This window comes from Stegodyphus dumicola, chromosome 1 (genome assembly GCF_044657685.1).
Source record: "Stegodyphus dumicola isolate Sdum_Otavi_A_Nest chromosome 1, ASM4465768v1".
Classification (NCBI taxonomy): domain Eukaryota; kingdom Metazoa; phylum Arthropoda; class Arachnida; order Araneae; family Eresidae; genus Stegodyphus; species Stegodyphus dumicola.
The window spans coordinates 132,644,994-132,672,862 of record NC_140768.1 but is presented as its reverse complement, the minus strand read 5'-3'; the positions used below and the strand labels follow the sequence as shown (position 1 = coordinate 132,672,862).

The window sequence follows — 27,869 nt, the reverse complement described above, 5'->3', positions numbered from 1 at the left end:
TAATAATTAAGTTTTTATTTTTATTACTATTATTTTTACCTAAAATAATGAGAATTAAATCAGTTTTCATGATTAAAAATTTGATAATTTTAATGCATTTTAACAATTACTTTTCAGAGGATGCTAGGTGTTTATATACAATAGATGCTTTAGAATGAAATAAAAATTACAAAATACTTTTATGTATTCCCAGGGTCATCAAAGCTAGTAAACCCTGCTTTGAGTAATTAATCAAAGTTTGAATGAATCTTGAAAGGTAACAAGATGTATAATGTTTCTTCTAGTTTTATTTACAATGCTACTTTAAAGGATTTGAATATTATTAAAGATTCTTGGCATAGTCATATTTATTTTGAAAAAGGCAGTTGTTTCAAAAAATATTTTAAGCTATCAGGAAGTAAATAAAAAAAAAAAAAAAAAAAAAAAAAAAAAAAAAAAACTTTGAAAAATAATTGCTTGTGTAAAATTAATGTTTTAAATGTATTATTTAGTAATGAATATGTTTCATTTGTATGTCATTTAATTGCAAAGCTAGTTCTCATGTTACATAACATAACGTGCGTCCGCTCAGGTTAATTATACACCGCTAAATGTCATTATTAACCTTACTTCTGTATGCTAAATATCTTATAACTTGACTGTACACCGCTAAAATCATTCTTCCTTATGATAAATATCTTGACTCTTAACTAAACACCGCTAAAATCATAGCCGATTAGCCGTTGGCGAGCTTGGCGGATAAATACGAACCGACGCCAACGGATCCTTTGTGGAAGAAAACCCAGGACTTTAGCAGTGTACATGGATACGTACATGGATAAATCAAGTGTGTGCATAATGTCATTTTTATGCTATTTTGTAATTTTTTAAGTGAAAATAGGTCGTCGTGTACATGGATACCGAGTATGTGCAATTCTTAAAAACGTGGCAAGCAGCGGGCGATTCTGCACTTTCTCCCAATTTCGCACCTAATCTTCGTCATGATTAAGCACTTTTGTTCCATAAATGTTCTAGCATAAGCGTGATTCGGCTAGCAGATTGTTGGAAAAAATGTTGAGTTAAAAAAAAAAAAAAAAAAAAAAGCCTTTACTTCGTGAAAACAAAATGGCGTCCAAAAAAAAAAAAAAAAAAACTAACAGGTTGCTGTAACAGGGTTGGTCGCCAAATTTTCGCCAAAAAATCGCCAAGTTACCATAATCTGAAGATTAACTAGATGCTGTAAAAACCAAGGAAATATCAAAGAATCCGTGAATAAAATTTCCAAATAAAGCTCACCGCTAAAGCTTTGAATGATGTCTTCAAAAAAATGTATGCATTTCTCTTTTAAACAAGGAGTTGAAAATAATGCCAAAAAACGGATCAAGACGCTGATATTAAATGTCAGTCTTGCCAAGGGAAATTATATTTATGAGATAAATTATGATGATGTCATGTAGGGCTCATGTAGCAAAGAGCTGACAATCGATGAGCTTACAGAGATACACAATTTATTCTAAAAAAAGCTGGTACCTCAGACTCAGATCCAACAGAAAAGTACATGATGCTTGCAAACTTGACAGGTTCAATTTAATTAAAGAGTTAAAAAATTTGAAGAACATAAACTAATAAGAACCCATTGTGGCTGTTTGATGGAGAATAAAAAGTGAAGAAATTTTATATGAAGCAATTTTATATGATAAAAAATAAATCATTAATCATCAGAGAAATTTGTTGAATTTTATGTAGTACATTTATTTTAATATTATTTAGAGTTGATATGTGTGAAAACTACATTTTTTATTACAAATTTTTCTTCTAAACAAAATTTTTTTTTAGCCTTTGGTCCCATTTAATTAAAATCCATATATATAAATATAGTTATAGCCTAACTTAGTGCACTTTCATTGGTCTCTCCTATTGCACAACTTCAGGGTATTAACTTTGCTGATTATTAAATCAATGATGAAGTTATTGGTACCATATTTGTACAGGGCTTAAGATGTCGTCAGTTAGGAAATACATTTCTTAACTTTCATTATCATTAATGGGAAAAGGAAGTCTTTGATTCTAGAAAAAGGAAATAACTGAAAAAGAACTTTAAAATCATCTAACAATTATTTTTTAAAAGAAAATCAACTTTAGTTTATAAACAAAAAATAGTATTTTTATTTAAATTAGTAATTTGGAAAAATGCTTTGCTTCAGAATTATTTATAATTAAAAAGAAAATGCAGTATCAATTTTTAAAATGCCTTTTGTTTTGTATATAGCTTTTGTAGAAGAAACATTTTATTATCTAAAAATTATGGTATATGTATTTAAATATTTGGCACAGCTTTAGTATTAGTCCATTTTGGCGCAATAAATGAAAAATTCGTTTGACTGTGAAGTGTCAGTGTATTACTGGTTAAAAGACAATTATCAGTTACATTGAAAATTTTTTTAATGACTGCCTGTTGAGGGCAAGAATATTTGGTAACAGTTTACAGTTCTCTCTGAGGTGGTGATACTAATACTTAAGTTACTGTTAAATTTGTGATCTAGATTTGAAACTTTTTCTTTTCATAATTTTTTAATTCTTTTTATAGCTAGGAAGGTTTTGTCCCGTTGATAGAAAAAGATACAGAAAAATAATTAATGTAAAATCAGGAAAATCATTTCAGGTATGTTGAAATGTATTATGTTATAAATATTTTATATCTAAAAATAGATGTCTTAATATGAAATTTTTTTGCTGCCAAAACTCTCCCACCCTCTTTCAATTCTAATATTTAGGAATTTAGTTGGCTAATCTTTGGAATATATGTAACAGGTAGTTTGGTAGTAGTTTTGGTAAGGTGATAAAGGTTACTAGCTAGGACTTTAGCAGTGTACATGGATAAAGTCAAGAGTGTGCGCAATGCCATTTTTGTGCAATTCTGGGATGTTTTTTTAAGTGAAATTAGGTCGACGTGTACATGGATGATACCGTGTATATGCAATTCTTAAAAACGCGGCAAGCAGTGGGCAATTCTACACTTTCTCCCAATTTCGCACCTAATTTTCATCATGATTAAGCACTTTTGTTCTATAAAAGTGTTCTAGCATAAGCGTAATTCGGCTAGTAGATTGTTGGAAAAAATGTTGAGTAAAAAAAAAAAACATGCCTTTACTTCGTGAAAACAAAATGGCGTCCAAAACAAAACTAGCAGGGTTGCTCGCCACATTTTCGCCCAAATATCGCCAAGTTACCATAATCCAAAGATTAACCATTTAGTTAATTGGTTGATCAGATTTGTTAAACAATTTTGTTTAAAGATTGATATAATTAGATACTTATTAGTTGCTCTTTGTTTATCATCAGTAAAATAAAGTCTGAAAGTTTTCATTCGGAAAATGTCATTTTATCGAAAGAATGTAAATGTGTATTCTTTGATATATAATTATGCTGAATAAGTAATTATACATGTAATTTTTTATGTATAAATTTATCTAATTTGCTACTATTTTAGAGATGCTTTTTTACATCAGCCTGGTTTTGAAACATGTCTAGCATAATTTGATGGTGGCATTGGTATATATCAGTTTTCATGCTGTGGCTTATATCAAAGTTCATCCATTTCTTTTCTGATCATGCTTATTCGGTGATATCTACATTTCTTTATTGCATTTAGGAACAGTATTGGCTGATCTTTACTGTACGGTACACCTTGGTTTCTGTCTGAAAAAAATTTCCAAGTGGTATTGGTTGTGTGTGAAATCTACAGGGTTGCCATGCTACCTGAAAAACCGGGAAAAGTCAGGGAATTTGGTAATTGACCAAAAAATTTAGGGAAAAGTCAGGGAATTTAAGTGTTTTAGTCAAAATCTGGAAAAGTCAGGGAATTTCATACAACGATCCCGCCAAAAAAGGCGAGTTTTGCGCCGACATCAGAAGAGAGAACTTTTTTGGCGAATTGTGTATCACATGAGTGTCATTCGAGCAGCTGGCATAGAGCCAATATTTGCAGCTCCAATTTGATTGTCTTTTAGAAAGGCAAAGCAAGTTTCCCGCAACTTTTGGTTTCCAGTAACCTTGAGAATCGCATGTGCAGTTCATGAACTAAAGAAAGTACCTGTTCTCATATAAAACAAAATGGATTTAATCCTAGTATACAGTACCATGAAGGTTAGAATCAAAGAATATGTATTGTAAAGAAGGAAAACCTCTCTGCAACAGACATGGCTCCGTTCCATCATAGAGGGAAACAGCTGTGTATGCGCGATATATCTGTCGGCAAAGCTCGAAACTGGTGTCGAAGTTCGAAGGTGACGTTATCAAGAGTTCATAAAATGAACATCATTTAAAATTTCTTTAAACTCTAAAGGAAAAGAAAATATTTTGTGGCGCAAGTAAGTTAATTCATGGATTAGTTATTTTGAGGGTGTGTGTGTGTGGGGGGGGGAAACTACAAAAATCCATTTTTAAAATTATTGCAAAAAATCCAAGAAAAAACGTTCTTTGATAAAACATTTCTTCTTGGATTTTTCGCAATAATTTAAAAACGGATTTTCATAGTTTTCTTTTTTGTCAAAGAACGGTTCTTCTTAACACGTGTTTCTCAATTTCCTGTACACATCGCGAAGAGGGAAATTCTGGCCGCCAGGTTCCGTCGCCAAATCCCTTGCCAAATTTTCCCTCCACTTTCTAGCGGCATAATAGCATTTACGTGTATGGAACCTTTTCTTCTTTACATAGACGTTCTTTGGTTAGAATAATCTCCATGTATAGTACAGCGGGATTTGGTGACATGATGATGAGCAGTAAACGGGTCATTTTGTTCTTGGCGACAATTTTCAAAATCGTGCGCAGGCCGTACCGTATACTAGGATTTTACCGCAAAATCTTTTTAAACATTTCTTTTTCTTTTCTTTTTAATAAATACCTTGTCATTTTGCAGTAAAATAAAAAAATAGTAATCAGTCCTCTAGGCTAACCATGTAATATAACTATATTCGCTAAAATATCGTTGATTATTCTATTCAATTTTTAAGTAATTATTTTTATGTTATTCATATCATTTAATATTGCTTCTTCCCTCTAAATTTATTTATCATTAGTAAATAATATTTCCAAATTTCAGAAAATTTTCTCTGACATAATCCTGAAATTAATTCTAGCAGTATGATGACATACCATCACGAAATTTAATGCACATTTTTTTTCCTTATGTATGCTGCGATATAAATATAAAATACCTCAATTTATTAAAAAAATATCATTAAATAGATTTCTTTCTTTTGTTTAGCTGCAGAATATTTGCAAAAAGAGCCTTATTTTATTCCAGATTGGGCAGATTCTAATCTCAATCTTCAGTGGAGAAAACAACTCCTATTATAATTATATTTGTGTTTTTAAGTGTTAAGGTGGCTTTTAAGAAGACACCTCACACAAATTAAATGTACCTAAAATCTAACCTAACTATTTAGCATTGCGTTGTGATTAATAAGAACCGGATTAGCCTCGTGTTGAACTGGTGATGATCATGAGTAATAATTAAATAAAACGTACAATTGTTATCCAATGTATATATCTTAAATTTTATTAAGTTTCTTAAGTGGAAAAGTAAACAAAATTATCAAAGTGTACCAAGAATAATTAAGAATAAATGTCCTCTGGGATTTATTGAATAATTAGTGAATTTGCTACACAATGCAAGTAATACCATAATTAATTTACCTCTTAGCACAACCAAATTACATTACGCGGATAGACTGGAATTTTCTCGAAACATACCTGGAAAAGTCAGGGAATTTCATTCTCCTATTTGAGTGGCAACTCTGAATCTAGAAGCCCCTTGCGGGAAGTAGGTTATTGGTAACCCTAATATTGATAATGTTGGCAAAACTAGCCAGGTAAAGTGCAGAATCGCCCACTTATTCTTTTGGCACCTTTTACAAGGATAAGAAGAATTGGATTTTTGTCAATTTTCTTTTACTTTTTAAGTGAAACTAGGTCGATGTGTACATAGATAAAGTCAAGGGAATGTGCAGTGCCATTTTTGTGCAATTCTGGGATATTTTTTTAAAGTGAAAATAGGTCGATGTGTACATGGATACCGAGTATGTGCAATTCTTAAAAACTCGCCAAGGAGTGGGTGATTCTGCACTTTCATCAACTAGCCTTGGGGAAAATAGTGGGTTTTTTTAGTTTTTGTCATTAAGAAAGGGTTATTTCTGCGAATATTGCCAAATGTTTTGTGATAAATTGAGATTTTGGCTATTTTTTGTAATAGTAACCCTCTCGTATTGACTGGGAGTGTGTTTATTAGGGCTGTGGAGTCGGTAGGGAAAATGACAGACTCCTGGAATTTTAAAGATTCCTACTTCGACTCCTTCATATACATGTAAATGTATACTCATAGGTACAGCTTATTTTTTTAATATCAAAGAAGTAATAGATGCTACAGAAAAAAATTGATGCATAGCAAATTTTTTATGTTAATTAGCATTTATTATGAAATAGAAAAACTGGCATTAGTAATTTCTAAGAAATGGTAAAACTTTGGCAAGATCTTCTTTGTTAGAGGACCATAGATCTGATTTGATAAATTTCAGAACTAAGAAGAGTCTTTCCTCACTGACTTGAGTAGGAAGAAGAGCTGTTACTACTGGTTATTTATTTTCATTTGCTTTGCCTTAGCCTTTTTAATATTATCCAAATATTTCTCAAAATCTAATTCATCACTGGAAGAGGATAATAGAGACTCAGTTGCAATATCTGCACTTTGACTGTCCTGATTTGAATACTTCAGTTATGCTGAGAATAATTTCATTCTTAATGAAAGTTTATAGGTGGCTTTCTTTGCCTTTTTAATTTGTTTGTCATCCAACGAAAGTCGGCGTTTTGGTTCTACACATATGGAACACAGCACGATCTTATTATCTAGCAAACTAGTTTCTCTTTTCTTCATTGAAGAAATGATTCCTGCTGCAATAAACCCTCCATTTCAGAAAGAACAAACATCCCATTCTTCCATTCTCACCTCCTGTCAATTCTTCAGATTGTAGCCTTTTGGTGGCTATATACAGTATAGAAAGAAGAGTTTCCAATTCTGCAAGATCATTCCACAGTCTTTCTGTGAGTGAAACATTAGGATTGCCTAATATTCTCTTCTAATATTCTCGTCTCCTGTTAATTCTTCAGATTGTAGCTTTTTTGTGGCTATATACGGTGTTGAAAGAAGGGTTTCCAGTTCTTTAAGATCATTCCACAGTCTTTCTGTTAGTGAAATATTAGGGTTATTTATATCTTCTGAAAAAGTTCTTAATCCTAACAACCACTGTATCGTCAAATATGTACTTCTCCATTGTGTTGCTCCTTTTCCTGCTCACTTTCTAAGAATGGCATCAATTTTGGGAGTTCTTGCTGCTTACCTAAAATCACCAATGAGATAATAACTAAATGAATAATGTTAATCAATAATGGCAAATATCATGTCCATCCTGCTCCCTTATATTTATTTCCTAATATGCCAATAAAATAGAAAATAACTATTTATTAATGTATATAGTCCATAAATAAAAATATTAACTCTGTCATTAATTTTTTTTTTCTCAATTCACTTTAATTTCATTTCAAATTCAAACCGTTCAACAAAAACTGGAGTCGGAGTCGACGTGTTTTTTAGTGACTCCGATTCCTTTTACCCAAAAATCTACCCGACTCTGATTCCAACTCTATGACTCTGACTCCACAGCCCTGGTTTTTATTCTTACCATTCCTTTCAATTGCTGTGTTTGGTTCCACATGCATTGGTGTTGTATATTGACGTTGGTAAAATCATTTGAGTATGTCTGAGGTAAGTAAGAGAAGGAATGTTAATAAGCGTTTAATAAGCGATGAGCCGAAACAACAAAAAATTTAATTGAATTGCTTACGTGGAGGATTGTGGTGGGAAGAGTGAACGTATACACGTGAAAAAAAGGTATGTTAAAAAATTGATGTTTCATTTATTTATTCATCTCTGTGTGTTTATTTTTGTTAAAAGATTTGTTGTTTAATGTTTTTATGTTAAAAACTATGTATTTTTGGTTATTTGTTTGTTTGGTGTTTGTTGTATAACAATTTTTTTCTGGTTAACATGATAGTTTTAACTTCCTAATTTTGTTTAAGTGAAAATAGATTGATGTGTACATGGACAAAGTTAAAGTAGAGTGCAATGCCTAGTTTGTGCAATTATCTGTTTTTTTTTGTTTTTTTTTTTGTTTTTAAAGTTAAAATAAGACGATGTGTACATGGATACTGACTTTGACTTGGTTTTTGCACAGCGCGCGGAAGGATCGGAACCATCTTGAAATTGGTGGCAATCTTAGCGTCAAAAAAGAAACGATTTGCCAAGGCGTACCGTAAATTTTAACCACAGTATTTTCCCTATTTCAAGTATAAGCAATTTCTTTTTTTGATATGATTCAACCAGTGCATCTTCTGAGAATTAACCTTCTAAAACCTAGCTGAAATTCTTATAATACAGCCTTCAGACTGGCACGATCGAAAACACTTTTGACCCCTCTTTGACTTTTTCCTAATGAGGAAAGTTGTTAAACCCCTCCAAGGATGCAGTAAAATTTACATATTTGTCGGATGCTGTTCCCTAGTAGATGAGTTGCTAGATTTGTGATTTTTTTATGATTATTTTGCTTTCATTTAAATGAAGTTCTACATAAATAGTGCACTATTTATTTAGAACAAAATGTACACAGCGTTTATATTTCATTTACTATTTCTGATCAATCTCGGCAATAATTTGTGAATTTTATAACTTTGTTTTCACACTTTATTTATATTCACATATTTTCTTCTTAGAAAACGAGAACAAAACTTTACAAAATATAATAAATATGAACTAATTTTGTAGGTCTGCAGGTTGGAATGCGATTTTTAATAATATACTTTCATTAATGAGTAATTTAATGAAATAATAGTAATAAATTCATTAATAATATTTATTACTATTAGATGATTAAAATACAATTCAATACAATCAGATTTTGAGATGAACTTAATAATAAAATAATAAAGCAATAATAAAGGTTAAAATAACAATAAGAAAGGTTAAAATCTGCTTTTTTGATAATTTTGTTATTATAATATAAAAAAAGAAAATCAGAGATATATTGGTTGTGTTTCATCATTTAACTTTAACAGATATTACATTTGAATATCAGGCAAAGGAGGTATATCTTTAACGAGAATTTTTCTTTGCAAAATTGGCTTTTGTGTTTATGTTAGCAGAGAAAAAAATCTGTGACTTATGCATGCAATCATCAAAAGTATTTTTCAGAACAGTTCTAAATGTTTATAAAGAATTATACATCAATTTCCTTTGATAGCAGAAATTTCATCTAAAATCATCATTATATCCAAAGGTTGAAGTCTATTTAATTTTCAACGAATATTCTATTTGCACATAGAATATTTTCTAATTTATTTTAGAAAGAGTGATATTTTACGTTTTCAAAAGAATAAGGGCATACAAAAAAGAATAAGGCATGTAGTAAATCTGTTTTTCATATTTCTTTTAGTAATGAAAACGGAATATTTTCAAGGCAAAATTAAGAAAACAGTTTATGCCAAATTTTGCATAAAGTATCTTCTCCTGTATTTTTTATTTAAAGTGTGAAATTTTTTCTTTGAAAAAATAAAAAATCATAAACAGAGCAAAATTAATTCATGAGAAGTAACTTTGAAATGCAATAATTCCATTGTAATATGAAATAGTGGAGAAAAGTGCAATACAGTTTATTTATTCACAAATAATCCCCTCATATGCCTAATTTATATACTGTCTGTCAATTGAGAAATATGTTAGTAAATTAAACCGGTTGTTTCGATACTTTTTCTTTATCAATTATTTTACAGGCCCTTCAGTAGAGCGGTAAAGGTAGCTAAATACTTGGGTTTGGATCAAAGGGTTTAGCTCACTTGGGTTTGAATCCCGGCTAAAGGGTTGGATTCATAGTTTTGTGTAACGTAAATACAAGCCAGCTTCCCTTAGAAAGTCCTCCATGAAGACATCCCTCCCCTTATATAGATAATTGTTGTGTGCTTTGATGTAATTCAGTAAGCGAACAAAATTATTGCTTGCATAATAGAAGCACTTAAAACAGAAATAGTTAACAGTTCTTAAGAGTTTTATGCACTCCAAAAAAAGGGTCAAAATAACATCTTATTATTCATAAGTATAAAAAGGAACTAAATGATAAAAGCGGTTTTACCTATTTACTAGAAGGGCATTAAATGTAAAATATTAATCTAATCTTATTTGCTACAATTAAAAAGCATTAAATCTGGTAAGCTTAAACAGCGTGCAAAATCGCTGACGTTTTAATCATAACAAAAGTTAGTACTAAAAAAGTTAGCACTAAAATTATGAGACAGTGCTCTAACGTTTGAGAAAGAGATGTCTTCTATTTGATTTTCAAGTATATTGGCACGAGATAAAACCTGCTGTTTTCGCCAAAATGTAGCTAAACTGATAAAAAGAGGGAAACAATGCATAGCCAGCGGCTGTTCTGAGCAACGACAATGGACCACCCAGAGATCTACAGATAGGCGATTTTCTAAAATAGGAAGGGAATAGCTGGTATTACAGTTGTACCACAGCCGGCGTTAAAGAAAGTAATTTTCCTGGTAAAACTCCTGTACTGCTGGCTTTAAAAAGTTAATTTTATACTTAAGGGTGCACTTTTTAATCATCTTAGATTTGTTAATACTGTTTGGTATATAATACTGGAAATTAATTGCTGCTGGTGATTAAAATTAACATAACTTGAATTTTTCTCTGAAGCCTTTGTTTTAATACACAATGAATTTCTCTCAAAAGCTTTTATCAGTAATTGAGGTCAGTGAGAAGAAAAGATTTAAAATTTTTGCCTTAAATTCACTTAAACATGGAGTTTCAAATCATGTAGATATAATTGTATGAATAAATTACTGACATAAAATTGAAAACTTTAGCACATTTATAAAATTTAATGAATCCCATGTGCTAAGTCTTTCTTCAAAATAATATGTGTTATTCAAAGCTTTGCATTGCAGTACTAAGATAAACTTTTCCAAGAAGTGAGCTTCTTTTTACTTCTGAGGAAGTCATACTGTATCCTAATGCCCTTTTGCCTAGTCTAAAATGTGAAATGTAAATTATAGGAAGTGTATAAAAAGGCCCTTGCCTACATGATTTGTGTTGGCGTTGCACTAAGGTGTGAGATGGGAGACAATATTTGTTTTGGTAAGATTAAATGTCAACTGAAAATACGAGGGCTATCCAGAAAGTAGATTACGTTTTGGAATAAAAAAATAAACAAAGTATAGGAAACAAATTTTATTATATACAGATGAAAGCCACACTCAAATACTACTTTTCTACACAGTCACCATACAAATTAAGGCATTTATCGTAGCGATGTACGAGCTTCGAAATTCCTTCGTCGAAAAATTCGGCCGCCTGCGCCTTCAACCACTTCGTTACCTCTTCTTGCAGCTGTGCGTCGTCATCAAAACGCTGCATAGCCAGCCACTTCTTCATTGCTGGGAATAGGTGGAAGTCACTCGGTGCCAGGTCGGGACTGTACGGCGGATGAGGAAACAACTCCCACTTAAAAGATTCAAGAACTTTACGAGTGACATTTGCCGTGTGGGGCCGGGCGTTGTCGTGAATCAACAAGATCTTAGAGCTCAACATTCCTCTGCGCTTGTTTTGAATTGCTCTTCTGAGTTTTTGGAGAGTTTGGCAATACCTTTGAGAGTTTATTGTAGTGCCTCTTTCCAGGAAGTCCACCAAAATTACACCTTTTCTGTCCCAAAAAACAGTCGCCATCATCTTCCTTGCCGACACTGTTTGCATGCATTTCTTGGGTTTTTGGGGAGAACTTGTGTGCCCCCACTGCATTGATTGCAATTTCGTTTCACAGTTCACATGTTTCACCCATGTTTCGTCACCAGTAACGATGCGATCGAGTAAAGAGTCACCATCCTTATGGTAAGCGTCCAAAAAGTTCAACGCTGCAGCCATTCACTGATTTTTGTGGTCCTCTGTCAAGATTTTTGGAATCCATCTTGCACAAAACTTGTGGTAACCAAGCTTTTCGCTGATGATTTCGTGCAACAAACTTCGCGAAATTTGTGGAAAACTCAAAGAAAGTTCCGTTATTGTGAAATTTCGATTTTCACGGACTTTAGCATCGACTTTTTCGAGAAGTTCGGCGGTCACTATGCTGGGTCTCCCACTTCGATCTTCGTCGTGAACATTGGTTCGGCCATTTTGAAATCTTATGACCCACTGACGCACTCCACCTTCAGTGATATTGTTGTCCCCATACACTTCTCGAAGCTGCCGATAGATTTCTATCGGTTTACAGTTTTTTGCAGTCAGAAACCTTATTACTGAGCACACCTCGCAGCTCGCGGGATTTTCAATTAACACAGACATTTCAAACCGTCACAGTATCTGAACGGAGCACAGTTTGAACCTCTCACTAGCACGGCTAGATGCAGACTGAGCTGCGCAACGCTCTGACCCCAAGATGGCCGCGCTAGCCCCGCCCCTAGCGGACACAGACGGAAACGTAATCTACTTCCTGGATGGCCCTCGTAGATGAGTGGTGTATGGTCTTAAGTTGAAATCTTCATCAAGCAATTTGTATTGAAAGTTGTCTGTGTTGTGTACGGTGTCAGTGACAGCTTTAGTGAAAAAGTTGCTATTTATCCTTCTGACGGGAGATTTCATATTCTCAATTTTTGAGGTCTTTATGCAAATCTTTGTTACAAATAAACCAAGCTGCACCTGTGATCTTTCGTACAAAGTTGTTTTGAAATGTTTGTAGTTTGAGAAAGTCACTTTTGGAGACAGTTCAACTGGCTGGTGAAATTCAGAAAGTAACTTACGTTGGGGGGGGGGGGAATCAAATTCAAAAAAAGGGAAAAAGGTGGGGGAGGAATCTGAAAGCTTTCAGATTTTACATTACATCCAAAGGGGCATTTTCTTAACGTTTTGTGTGTTGCCTTTATCTATTACATATCACGTTCTTCACACTTAAACCATAAAATTCAGTTCAACAGCAATGCATTACGAGCATGTTGGAAGCACTTTCGTTAAGCTTGATTTTCGATTTTGACCCAGTCCCATAGGCAGTCAGTCAGTTCACCGTTATTCTACTGAGTACATTCTAGACTACGCACGCGATTCCCTCAGGTCTCACTATTAATCATGTCCTTTTTAGGACAGTCAATACTGATGAAAATGTTAGCGACTATATGGACTCCGAACGATCAACGTTATCCCTACCTTCCACCTCAAGGCGTGAAGAATTTCTGAAGGATCCAAGATTACGGAAGAAAAGCAAAAATAAGAAAGGAGAAGTAAAGTTGGAAGAACTGAAGATAAATGCAGAAAAGACCCAGGAAAAGGACCCTAAAAGAATCTGAGAGAAGGAGCTTCAGGAACTAATCAAGAAACATGGAATAGAATACGTTACGAAACATCTAGAATTCGAAGCAAGACTGAACGCAGCTAAATCACCTGAAGAAAAATCTAGAATCATCTCTGCACATATGAAGGAACCAGCCCAGTTACTCAGTAAGAAGCAACGAACTGAAATAACCACCGATAATGTTGGCGCAGTTGATGAATGGATCACTCCGAAGAAAATTGCAAAAATCAAGGAAAAACCAGAACCGATGGAAATTTCCAAGAGAAGAGATTCCAATTGCTGAGGAAAATTGCAGAACAAAATCTAGAAGGCGGAGCCAGTGCAGATGCCCCTCCCTCTTCCGTTGTATTCTCACAGGAAGCGAATGACTGGATTACACTAGATGAAATGCTTACGAAGAACTGCACCAAACCACTTGAGTGTCAAATGAGATAAAAATCAATCTTCGTCTATACCAAAAACTTAAAAGACTACAGTACTATGAACGAGCTACTTTTAGAAAAGAAAATCCCTTACCACTCATACCAACTTGACTGCGAAAAGCCAATATGTGTAATTCTGAAGAACCTCCCCACAACTTTTAAGGAAGAAAACATCCTACAAGACCTTAAATGCAGGAACTTTCCCATAGAGAAAGTAAAGCAGTTCTCAAAACGACGTGATGGTGAAATAATTAAACTTCCTTTCTATCTACTTGAGCTCAAAAGGACCCCAAAAGGTAACAAGATTCATGAGCTCAACAACATATTCAGTTGCAACATCACTATCGATAAGTTTAGCCCTAAGAAGCGATCTGTTCAATGCTACCGGTGCCAGCAGTTCGGCCGCTCACAATCATGCTGTAGTAACCCCATCAGATGTGTTAAATGTGGACAACAGCACAGGAGCAATCAATGTTCTATGAAACCGGAACAAGCCCAAATTTATTTTTGTGGACTTTGCCATGTCAGTAGTTACAGAGGTTGTAACGAGTACAAAAACGATTTGAAAGGAAAAGCAGTACACCCCAGACTAAAGCTCCCGAATTAACAGAGGAAAACTTTCCCAGACCAAAGACTACTGAGTTCACAGTGCTGAACAAGCCACCCCAAGCTACTTATAGCGAGAAACTGAAAAGTAAAATTAAGCCCCCACCGAAGGACCATCAACATCGCTATGGCATGAATACAAGATGACAAGATTAACACATTCTAACTTCAATTATCTCGTGGGCAAATCAGAGCTGCTAAAAGTCCGGCGGAGAAGCTACAAACAGGTTCTAATTCAGAAGTCAAACAACAAAAATCAGTGTTATATTTTCAAATTTTCACAGGCCTGGTTTCGATGGTTTTACCAAACCAACATTGTCATCTGCAAAAGCGGAAAATCCGCTTTTTCCACTTTTGCAGCTGACGATGGGGTTCGGTAAAACCATCGAAACTAGCCCTGTGAAAATTTGAAAATATAATGCTTATTTTTGTTTTTTGACTTCTGAATTAATATTTGTTCAGTGTGTTATTGTGTCTTAATCACAAACAGGTTTTCAGGCAGCCATGCTCCTCATAAACTTTGCAGAATCGGAGAATTAGAAAAGTAAAAGCATCTCTCCTACTATGAACCAATCAGATTACAGGAAATTCATGCAGCTATATCCTTGACGTCACGATTCTAATTCTATCTTCCTTTACCCACGCAGCAGCGGTCTGACCGCTTCTTTCCATTGTCGGAGTAACTCCATATTTGTTATACCATCGCTTCATTGAGCCAAAGAATATGTATTGTTAAGAAGGAAAGCTTCGCAGCAGCAGGAGTGGCTCCCTCTGAACGAAAAGGGACACAACTGCGCATGCATGAAATATATGTCGCCAAAGCTCTAAGCTGATGTCGAAGTTCGAACAGGTTCGATGGTGATGTTTATCAAGAGTTTAAAGCTGTGCGACTCCATTTTTTTGTCCTACATATTGACAGATATAAAATCAGACATCAAACTGCGATATGGATAATACAAGTTCAACTAGTAAAGCAAAAAAGCACGAAAATTCGAGTTTAAATTATCGCGAAAAGTCAAAGAACGATTCATCTTAGAACGATTCATCCGTGTTCCTCAATGGTGGTGGGGGTGGAAAATCTCCACCAGGTACTTCACAAAGGGGGAAATTCTCACCAACAGGTTCCGTCGCCAAATCTCTTGGCGAATAGTCCCTTTTCTTTCTAGCGTCGTAGGACAAACTGGTTTACATTACGTCTATGGAGCCTTTCCTTCTTTACATAGACTTTCTTTGATTGAGCTCACCATCGCTTCATTGAGAATCCTTTTCTGGAATTCTCTGTCAACTGTCATCTATGTTATGGTAGGAAAGCCATGTTTTTCTCCACGCGTTACACGCAGGATGAGGCTTATTAGCCCAGGGGACTGATTTCACGTGCTTACCTGAGCCTTCAACAGCAATATTGCAAAATAATTTTAAAATGAGCATATCTTTAGAATTCCTGATACACTGTTTCATGCGCTGGAGATAAATTGTTTAACGTACAGTGTTGTCATTGCTTGCTTTGAAATTGTTGAGTTTATTAATCAAAAATTCATTAAAGTTTTATAGTATATGAAATGGATAATAAAATTCCAAATTTGGGCTTCCAGATGCCCACATTCAAGTGGAAACGTACATTATTCAAAAGTTGATGGCTCTAGGTACTGTTGTTTTATCACTATGTGAGAAACATACATACATTTATGCAGATTCTTTATTATTTAATTTCTTTAAATATAATGCAGGACTGTAATATTTGGTGGCAAGAATTTAGAACGTGAACTGACATCTATAGTGAACCAAATCAAAGTGCCAAAGTGAAATTAATAGTCCTTCTGGGCAAATTGCTGCTTTAGACTAACAAATGAAAGTAAAAATTTTTTTATTATTTACATTTGAAAGGCACATTATTCAGTTATTTTTTTGCATAATCTTCATATAAACTAAGACAACTATCATAATGGTAGACGAGCTTGTTAATTGCATCGTCATAGAAAGTTGCTACCTAAGACTTCAACCATGCACGGATGCTTGAATGCAGTTCCTCATCATCGTCAAAGCACAGTGTTGCAGGCCAGGCACACACAAGTGACGAACTTTACTCAAGTCTCGTCTCCTATTACGACACAATCGAGAAGCGATACACTGTTCATGGTATGGTTCGAGAAGTGTCAAAGTTGCTGCCCTGTGCTGCTTTTTGTGGTCTTCTGACAAGAGTTTTGTACCTATCTGGAACAAAACTTATGACAGCCTAGATATTGCATCACAACACCAAACAAAAGTTCGTGAAATTTGAGGAAACTCCGAAAGTGAGAGCTTCGAAATTGTGAAGTGGTGTATTTCGTGAATCTTTTCAGCAATCAATCTTAGGGATCTTAGGATAATCATTAACAACCCTTGGCCGGCCACTTCATGCTTCCTTGGGAAAATTTATGCCACCATTTTTTAACATGATGCACCATTGTCTCACTCCGGCTTCACTTATTACGTCGTTTCTACACGCTGTACAAAGTTCTTGATAATTTTCAGTTGTTCTCAATTTTTTTGTGAACAAAAATCTAATCACTGAATGCACTTCACAATTGGCAGGATTTTCTATTGCTGCACATATTTTAAACATTCACAGTGAACAAAGCAGAAGCAATACATGCTGTAAACGATTACAACCGGATACATAAGGATTCAGTAGACACTCTGACACCAAGATGAGGATACTAGGACTACCTCTTGCCGCACAGCAATGAAACGTATGTTACTGTGAATAGCCCTCATATTAAATTCTTAGACTGATTTTCCTTTCAAATACTTTTAATATGTTTAATTAATCATAAAATAAGTAATTAAAAATAAACAAATTATGAAAATTTATAAAGTTTTCAGAGATATTTAACAAGTGAGGCAAAACTTAGAAATTAATTATAACTGATGCTCCGTGTCCGGAATCGAACCCTGATTCCCAATTACAGTACAAAGTCCATAATCTGGACTCGTCAAGACTTCATAAATTCCGGATTAGGGGTTTTTCCGGATTATAGATCATCAATTTAAATCTGGTAAGATGGCATGCAGAAATAATACAATTAAAAATATGAAACCGTAATTTATGAAATAAAGAGCAATTATGATCTAAAGGGTATCAAAACTTAAAAAAAAAAAAAAAAAAAAAAAAAAAAAAGCTTAATATTTACTTGTTTACTTTAGTAAACATTTCTATCAATGTAAGTTGTTTAAGTTGCTTCGTTTTTGGTACTAGTACTTTCTCTTTAATTCTATAAACAGACATAATTTCTTGTTCAGTTATAAAGTTCCACTGTTCAAGTCCTGTAATTGCTGTGTCGAGAATATCGACTAACTTGTTAATCGAAATTTTTTTGTTTTCAAAAATGTTCTCTGTTACTTTCTTCACTATCGGAAGCGCGCATGGGTAAACGCTATACTGGCTTTATGCGCATGCCTAGCGGACACACGCATCAAACGCGCATTAAATTGTTAATGTATTAAAATGTATTACGCTCATACGTAAGTTTGTGGCTTTGAGGTCCGGATTAGAGACTTTGTACTGTATAACAAACTAGTCTGTTATAAAATTTTTCTTCAAAGCACAAATAAAAATACATATGTTTCTATGCACATAATTATAAACTTTTTTATTCTTAATTATAGCATGACACTCGATGGCCTTTCGATTTTAATAAAGTCTATAAGCCTTGGACAGAAATTGCTAGAAATTAGCTTCATCACAGATTGTAAATGCTCATTGGTCAATTGGCTTCTTTCTTATTAATTTTCAACTTTGGGGAAAAAAAAAAAAAAAAAAAGAAAAGAAAAGAAACCTCCCAACAAAGCAACTATTCTTAGTGCAAAAATTCATAACTGATGACAAGTACAAATAAAAGTTATAAAATACTATACAGTCAAAAGTCGTTAATCCGGACTCGTCAGGCGATTCCAGATTATAGATCATCAGTTTAAATCTGGTAAGATGGCATGCAGAAATTATAAAATTAAAAATATGAAACCATAATTTATGAAATAAAGAACAATTATGATCTAAAGGGTATCAAAATTTAAAAAAAAAAAAAAAAAAAAAGCTTAATATTTGTTTGTTTATTTTATTAAACATTTCTTTCAATGTAAGTTGTTTAAGTTGTTTCGTTTTTTATGTGATAATACATTCTCTTTAATTCTATAAACAGACATAATTTCTTGTTCAGTTACAAAGTTCCGCTGTTCAAGTCCTATAATTGCTGTGTCGAGAATACCGACTAATTTGTCAATCGAAATTTTTTCGTTTTCAATAACCTCTGTTACTTTCTTCGCTCTTGGAAGCGGATTATAATGACGAAATATTTGATTTAAATCATATCAAAGACGGAGTACATCGAGATGAAATACTACATTTAGTAAGGAATTATAAGCCAAATAAGATAAAAACATCTGCCCTGAAGATAAGGATAGTGCTGACAGATCAACTTCCAATTCATTGCGCGCTGCGGTGTTCCCTCCCCCCCCCGGCCGCAGAGCAGCGTGAAATTGATAAACAGATTTCGAAATGGTTAGATAAACAAAGAATATGCCTTTAATGCCTTTATCCATTTTTTGCAGCAATTCCACTTTTTGTTTGATCGACGTCGAAATATACTTTGGCTTTGTAGATCCTTTGGGAGCTCCAGCATCGGAAATTCTATTTGACATAATCGAAAGTTCAAGCTTACTTTTATAAAATTGCTCTAACTGTTTGCAAAAAATAATAAGCCGGATCCAATTCGAAGATTAAGGAACAACGCAATCTGCAACATTAACTGAAATAGATAATTAGATAATTTTAGCTTATACCGTCCGTTATACATTAAACGCACATGCGTAAACATATTATGTGCATGCGCACACGCATATGCGCAGCCGTAAAGGTCTTACGCACATTGTTGGAAAATATAGCTTATTTTTAAAACCTTTTACTGCATCATCTCTCCTCCTTGAAATGTTTATTTAGTTTAGTCCTTATTTTAATATAATATAATAAGTTACTTCTACTTCTTTTTCTTGCTGCCACTGTTTTCATTGAGAACGGACTGTTTCAACCTAATTGAGATGCAAAAACGAAACATGATGTTACGTCATCTGAAAAGCCGATTCGTGCCGATAGCTGATTGGTTGCCGTGAGATGACGTCATTCCTACTTCTGCTATAAGTATCTCGCGTCGCTCTGGCTCAACCCTTCTAGTTCCTGGTTTTCCGGCAAGTAAGTGAGCTGTTTCCAGCCCCTTCAAAAGGATGCATGCAGTCCGGTGAAAAAATGCCTTGATTCCGGATTTGCGAGATGATGGTTCCAGATTAAAGTTCTTCGGTTCCGGGGGCTATCCTGTGAGTGATTGCCGTGGGCGGCATCCATGTTTCTTCAATGAAGGCAGAATTAAAAATACGTGAGAGGCGACAACTCCTTGTGCAAACAGAGTTAGGCCGGTTTTAAGTGTTTTCACATTTAAATTTTCAGGTGTTTTTCTTGACCATTGATTATGGACTTATTGAATGGGTAGCCAGCTTTATTTTTAGGCCGCATAGTCACTGTTTAGGACATTTTTTTTGTTTGTATAGAATGCCAGTGTTTTGGAGTACAGGTAAAAATATTTGATGAATGATGATTATATTATATTTTTCCTAATACTCTAATATTGTTGACATTTATTTTTGTGTTTTTATTCTTTATTATATTTTTAATAAATTGGTTAAGTTCAAAATCTTTTATTGTCTTCAATGTCTGCACAACATATCTCAGGGAGCTTTCATTGCTACTACTGCTAAATGTTTAATTTCTTTAAACTTTAAACTTTGCTTTAGCATCATTTTGGTTATGGGCCCAGCTCCTGAGTTATTTTAGTGCAGACTTTTGAAGTTTAAAGTTAATTTAGGACTTAAGAGATTGGGGGGCGATTTTTGTTAAAATTCAAATATGGCTACTGTTAGTGTCGTGCATAATATTGCTAAACTTGATGCATGTATTTATTTTACATGGTCCAAAGATATGAAGTTTGTCTTGAATGAAAAAAATGCATGGCTTTTGGTCAAAGGTATTGAAAAATGTCCTGATTTGGATGATGTTAAGGGTATTGCAAAAGAAATTATTGCCGACTTTCAAAATAGAAGTCTATTGGCATTATCGTTAATTTATATGAATGTATGCCCTGAATATAGAAACTTGATATGTGAAATTTATGACCCAGTAGTGGCATGGAATATGCTTGCCAAATATTTGCAGCCAGATTATCGGTCAAGACATATGTCCCTGTTTTCAGAGTTCTTAAATTGCAAAATTAAGCCAAATGAAAGCCAAATGATAGTTTCTTTTCTTCTAGATTAAAACGTGTAACTGAACAGTTAGCTGATATTAATCAGGCTGTAAGAGACGTATATATATGTTTCCAGTTTCTTAGATTCCTTCCAGATAAATTTGATCAAGTAGTTCAAAATATTTTGAGGTGGCCAGATGAAAAGTTCATTTTTAAAAATGTTGAACTTGAAATTCTAGCAGAGGAAACGCGTCTTAATTTAAGAGAGATAGATAGGGAAAACTCCAATAAGACTATAGAAGTTAAAAGTACTAACTGTGAACCCAAATTTAAGCAGATTAAAGGGCTCAAGTGTTATAAATGTGGCCGTCCAGGTCATATTCAAAAATACTGTAGAATGAGAGGTAACTTTTCCAGATCACCCTCACCTGCTTCTTCTGTTTCCTCAGCTGTATCTAGTAGTAATAAAACATCTTCTAAGTGTAAGAATAAACTCAAGTTGAGTAAAAGTAATAATTCCCATGCACAGTCCCATTTTATAGCTAAAGCCAATGTTAACAATTTGGAAGAAAATGATGATAGTTGGATTTTTGATACGGCTGCATCTCATCATTTTTGTAAAAATCGAGAATTGTTTGATACTTTTTCTCCTGTGAAAAATGAGAATATGCTAGTAGCTATTGATGGGGTAACTTTTCCAATTCATGGGAAGGGTACTGTTAAAATGAAATTTGGGGATACGGTTATTTTGCTTAAAGATGTGTTATATTCACCTGAACTGAGACGAAATTTAATATCTGTACCTAGGGTGGATATCAATGGAGCGAGATTTTATGGTAAAAATGGGCAAATTAAAGTTACTGATGATGAGAATTCAACTTTGTACAAGGCTAAGTTGATAGGAAGTAACTATCATGTGTTCCCGAAAATAATCAAAAAGGGGGGCAAATCTGTGAAATTTCAGGCATCCACAGTTCAGCATAATAATAGTGAATTATGGCATGGTCGGTTTGGTCATATAAATTATGATACTATTGTCAGAACTAGTGAGAGACATTCAGTTCGAGGTCTTCCCGTGTTAAAGCACTCACCTAATTTGTTTTGTGAACATTGCCAAATCAATAAGCAAAGACAAATCTCCTATAGACCCTTAGAAGGTATTCAAGTAAAGAGACCGCTTGAAAGGGTTTTCTCTGATGTATGGGGACCTATTAACATTCCAGGTAGGAATGGTGAACGTTATTTCGTTTCCTTTATTGACGAATATTCTCGTTACGTGGTAGTGTACCCCATTGTGGAGAAAAGTCAGGTGTTTGAAGTATTTGAAAGGCATATAGCACGTGCGGAAAGATCTTTGAACCTTAGATTGAAATACTTTAGGAGTGACAATGGGTGAGAATATGATAACGATCAATTCAGGTCATATTGTAATAAAAATGGTGTAAAGCATGAATTTACAGATGTATATACTCCAGAAGAGAATGGAGTTTGTGAGAGATTTAATCAGACAGCTCTAAATAATGTACGTGCAATCTTACACGATAGTGGAATGAGTTCCGAATTTTGGTCAGATGCAGTAATGTATTTTGCATATTCATTTAATAGAATCTGTCATAAGGGCCAAGATAGGACCCCATTTGAATTATACACTAAGCGGAAACCATCAGTACGTCATCTTAAGGCATTTGGAACGATTGTCTTTGTGGGAATTCCAAAGGCTAAAAGAAATTCTAAACTTGATCCAAAGGCAACAAAGGGCCGATTGATTGGGTACAGTGTACGAACAAAAGGGTACAAGATTTGGTTGGAAAATGAGCAAAAGGTAGTAGAAACCCTAAATGCTACTTTTAAAGAGTCGATTGGAATGCAGAAAAGTGGCAGTGGAGCTGCACTGGGCACCCTACCTGATTTGGAATCTGAAGAAAGGGTAGAGTTCCAATCCACTGATACTCCAGTTGGCTATTTTCCTGAAATAGAGGAAAGAACCGATACCAATATACCTTCTTCTACAATTGGCACTGACACTCAATCTACATTGAGACAAGTAACTTGGCTTCGTAAACCTGTTCCAAGGCCAGACGGCACTCGTACGGATGTGTATTATTTTGAGAGGGGGTGTAATCAAAGAGTACGATCACCAAATGATGTAGAAAGGTATTGCACTGAACATAATATTCAGTATGATCCTACCTTGTTTGATTTCAAATGAAGCAATACTTATAGTGGTGAAATCGACCCAACTGGTACTCCTTCAACGTCGTATACCCGAGATAGCTGACTAGATGTTTCAATTCCAAACACTAATAACCAGGCAATGAAATCTGCAGAAAAGCTTAAATGGATAGAGGCAATGGAAGAGGAAATGGCCAACATGCGAAAGCATAAGGTATGGCATCTTGTTCCACTTCCTAAAGACAAGACTCCACTGGGTTGCAGGTGGATTTTCAACATTAAACGTGACGAATTTGGAAACATTGTTCGTTTTAAAGCTCGTTTAGTGGCTCAGGGTTATCGGCAAATTAAATACGATACCTATGATGAAACCTACTCTCCTGTAGTCAACTTTTCAGTAATAAGGCTCTTTTTCTCCCTTTTAGTTGCACACCTTGGATGGGCAAATATACAATGTGACGTCAAAAGTGCCTATCTCTATGCTCCTTTATCAGAGGAAATTTACATGTCCCAACCACAGGGTTTTGTGGAGCGAGATAAAGAAACTTTTGTGTGTCGCTTAGATAGAGCCTTGCATGGTTTGCATCAGAGTGGCCGATTATGGTACTATGGTGTGTATTTTTGGTGTTTTTAATTATGGCAAAGCACACTAGGGCTATCTGCATAAGGGGAGGGATGTCTTTCATGGAGGACTTTCTAAGGGAAACTGGCTCGTATACACGTTACACATGGGGAAAACCACGAAAATGCCCATGCAGCCAGCCCGTTCGCGGGATTCGAACCTTGGACCGAACTGGCAGTGTTCAGCGTCTTTACCGCTCGGCCGCTGGTGGGCCTCTATGGTACTATGAGTTGGATAGAACACTATGTAACCTAGGGTTCATCAAGTTTGAGTGGTGTAATTGTGTCTATCGTTTTAAAGATTTTGTCATTCTGTTGGTTTATGTTGATGATATAGTTGTGTTTGGGAAAAGTGAAGTTCAGGCCAAAAGGATATTAAAAGTCCTGAGTTCACATTTTGATTTGAAAATTTTAGGTAAAACAAGAAAGCTTCTGGGTGTGGAGTTTGAATATGAGAACAATAGTGTTTTAATTCATCAGCAATTATATATAGAAGACATAGTTGATCGATTTAAGTCTTTTAAAATACAAATTACTTCCCTTCCAATAGTTAAAGGTGTGAAATACTCAAAGTCTCAAAGTCCCAGTACACAAGAAGAAACGACTGAAATGATGAATTGTCGTTATAGAAATGTTTTGGGATGTCTATCGTTTCTTTGCAATCGTACTCGTCCGGATATAGCTTATGAGTAAGATTTATATCACATTGTAATTTAATTACCTTATTCCATTAAAACTAAACAGTCTGGTGCATAATTCATGTTTGTTTTTATTGGAAATGAAAATAATATAAATTGCGTATGCATTTGCAACAAATGCAGATTCGAAATGTCTTTGTAGGCTGTATAGTTGCTTCGAGGTTGCCATTTTGAGACCATTGAAGTAAGGTACTTACATTTGGATAATTTAAGAAGAAAAACATTTCATTTAAAATAGGAAAATTTGAGATTTGTTGGATAGAAGTATATGAAATTATTGTTTTATAATTTCAGGTTAAGCCTTGTAGGCGAAAAAAGGAGCGGGTACTTTATGATATATCTGTATATTGTGAAATATGCTCAAAGAGTAGTGAGGGAGAGAAACTACTGCTGTGTGATTGTTGTGATTTAGGATATCATTGTAAGTGTCTTTCTCCTCCTCTGAAGAGTATTCCGTCTGGTCAGTGGTTTTGTCCAGAGTGCTTGGCTGTAGAAGAGAGAATGAGTAAGTACCTTTCTTCAGTTTGTTTCCTTAATGCAATTAGAAATGTAATGCATGAAATAAAAGAAGTGAATCTTAGCATTGCTAGTAACATAGAACATAAAATTATTCCCATTAATTTTAATTGGGACTGTGCGTTCAAAATTACAATTTTTTTTTGTTTTAAAGCTCAGAGTTGATATATTTTTGCTGACTTTTCTCTTTAATTCTGTAATTTTCCTCTCTTTATCAGATAAAGTTGTATATTTTATTACTTTATCAGCTGGAAGGAGAACATGTACTTACCTATTTTTCCAGGGCTAACAAAGTTCCCACTGGAGAGGACCTTACCAAAATAGAATTAGTAGCTTTCAAAGATATTTCAAAACATGCAGCATTACAATGCTGGTAGTGCTTTCTTGTAGAATTTTGTAAAAACAACATTGTATGAAATGGTAAAATTATTTAATAAGGCACTAGCACTGCACTGATATGAAAATACATAGTGTAAAAAGTGAGATGTCTTAGTTTTCATAGCAATGACTGTGATAAGATTTTAAAGAATACACCTTCAAATTAACAATTGTTTAAAGCTGTAAGTATCTGAAACAGTAATTTGAAGTGGATTCCATTAAAACTAAACAGTCTTCAAGTATAGCTTTCATTTTAAGTAAAAATATAAGCAGCTGTAGAAATATTTCTTTAAAAATAATTTTATGAAATGTACTTTAATAACATAATTTTAATTTACATGCATATGTGTGTTATTGTACATATTATATACAGGGTTCATACGGTTCTTAAAGTTCTTAGTTTTTTTTTTTTTAAAAATCGATTTTAGGTCCTTAATTTTAATCCATCTGAAATTTCTGTCTGTTTTTATGACTGCTATTTGAGTGTGAATTAGTATTTTGGAGGAATATTTTTGCCGATTATCTGACAAATATTGTTATTTTTTGAATGGGTTCATGGGTTATAATTTGTTCCCATTTTTAATATAAATGGTGGGATACTCAAGTTTCTGAGCAAAAGTGAAACATAAGCATTTTGAAATCATTTTATTTTTTCTAATGAAGAGCTCTTCTAAGAAGATTTTATTTTTTCTAATGAAAAACTTTTCACTTTTAGGGATGGGAATTCTTTTATTAAACGGTTCTAAATTTAGCATATATCAACATTTTGGCAATTTTAAGATCAGTTTCTATAGAAAATTTTTAATTCCAAGATCTGGGGATTTTTTAATGAATTTTTTAAATTATTCTAAACTTGGTAAATTTCATTAAAATAATAGTAATACACTGGTGTGCAAAAATTAAGGACGAAGTCAAAAAATTAGCATATCAGCTGAACGAAGAGGCAGAGTGGACAGAAAGACCAATCAGGAGATTAAGTAAGGTGATGTACGGTAGCACATGCGCAGATATGCAGGTAGACGTAATGGGGGAGTGTCTGAGTAGTATAAAGCATGTTGTCGGTGTAAGATCAGTATTTCTGGCAAAGAGATTGCACGCAGTTAAAATAGCAGTTAAAATCACACCAAGTTGCTGCCTCAGTGTTGCATCAGGTTCTTCTATTTACAATAAAATTAATGTAAAATTCCTTACCTGCTGCATCTTCAGTGTTCGCAACGCCAGGCTTCTAATAATCACGTTTTCCAGTAAGAGTTTCTATTACAATTAACAGGCCATCTTGTCTTTTACTTATTTATTCAAATAAAAAGCTAATATACACTATTTACAAGGTAGGTGATAATTATTTTAAGACAGTACATTTTAATTCTGAGTCTGAAGTTTCGTCTTTACGCTCCTCAGAGTGGTTCCAATCTAGTCTCGTTCTCAGAACTCAATTACAGAAAAGGTAAAGGAAGACATGCCCGTAATCTAGTGGCAAGAATGTGACATCCTCCCACCTTTTGATTTTACCTCGATAAGATGGGAAAATCAAAACAAAATTTATCAATAATCAAACAAAAATTCAAGTACAACTTTAACAAATATGAAAAGTAACTAATGCTCTAAAATTAATACTTACAAAGAAGGATTACACATCTAAACATTTTCTGCATTACATTCATACCATATCCAGATAACATGTTCCAATTGACTACTGTTAGGACAATTAAATTTCTAAAATACTGAAAAGAAACAAAAATTAGTATCGCAATTTAAAAATATGTAACAGGTTTTACAGTTTTACATCCATATCTAGTTTGATAGTTCATATCACTGTCACACTTATCGGCAGAGTTTTTTCTGTTCATGGTGAAGTCACTAAACAAGTTAGGTCTATCAAGTTCGAGAGGATAAATACGTTTCACGGGTCTTAGAAATTCACCCGTTGCAGTTTTCACTTTGACAACACGTACTTCGTTGTCTTTCCCAGGATACATTTCTACAACACGACCTATTGGCCAATCTATTCTCTTATATCTTATATTCTTAATCTATTCTCTTATATCTGGCTCAATCTATTCTTGTTGTCGCTGCCGACAAACACCAAGTCATTTTTGTTGATAGTCTGAGTAGATCGTTTAGATGGTTTTTTCACTAGGATAGCTAAATATTCATCACGAAATCTTTTGCGAAAATGTTCTCTTAAGTTCTGCAAGAACTTGTATCTTTTTGTCAGATTGATTTGTATCCAGGTAGTCTAAGTCTGGTACTCCGACGTCGTGCACATCTTGTAGAAACATTGAAGGAGTTAGTGCCGTAAGATCATTTGGATCTTCTGAAAGGTACGTAAGGGGTCTTGAGTTAATCACTGATTCGATATCACAAAGTATAGTCAACATTTCCTCGTAAGAGACACAGGACTTTCCGAGAACATTTCTTAACATCTTCTTCACTGTTTGTACCAACCTCTCCCACCAACCGCCCCACCATGAAGCAGTTGGGGGATTAAACTTCCTCTGTATTCTCATACTAGTTGAATGACATTCTATTTCTTTCCGATCTATCGATCTTAACAGATTTTCAGTTCCAACGAAATTAGTGCCATTGTCGCTGTAAATAATACTTGGACGACCTCTTCTGGCAATAAATCTCCTTAATTCCAAGATGAACGCATTTGTTGATAAACTTTCTATCAGCTCAAGATGTATCGCGCGATAGACTGCGCAAGTAAAGAGCAAGATCCATGCCTTTTTTTTCTTTCCTTAAATAAAGAGGACCGGC

General features: G+C 34.2%; 1 protein-coding gene across 4 annotated transcripts in view; it reads left to right on the top strand.

The window, feature by feature from the left end:
• Positions 1-27,869, top strand: part of LOC118204090 (uncharacterized) — a 150,234-nt gene that overhangs the window by 1,283 nt on the left and 121,082 nt on the right. For all 4 annotated transcript variants that reach the window (XM_085820777.1, XM_085820770.1, XM_085820765.1 and 1 more), the window contains exons 2-3: positions 2,567-2,641; positions 24,510-24,720. In XM_085820777.1, the coding sequence (XP_085676903.1) occupies positions 2,567-2,641; positions 24,510-24,720 (286 nt within the window). The remainder of the gene's footprint in view (positions 1-2,566; positions 2,642-24,509; positions 24,721-27,869) is intronic.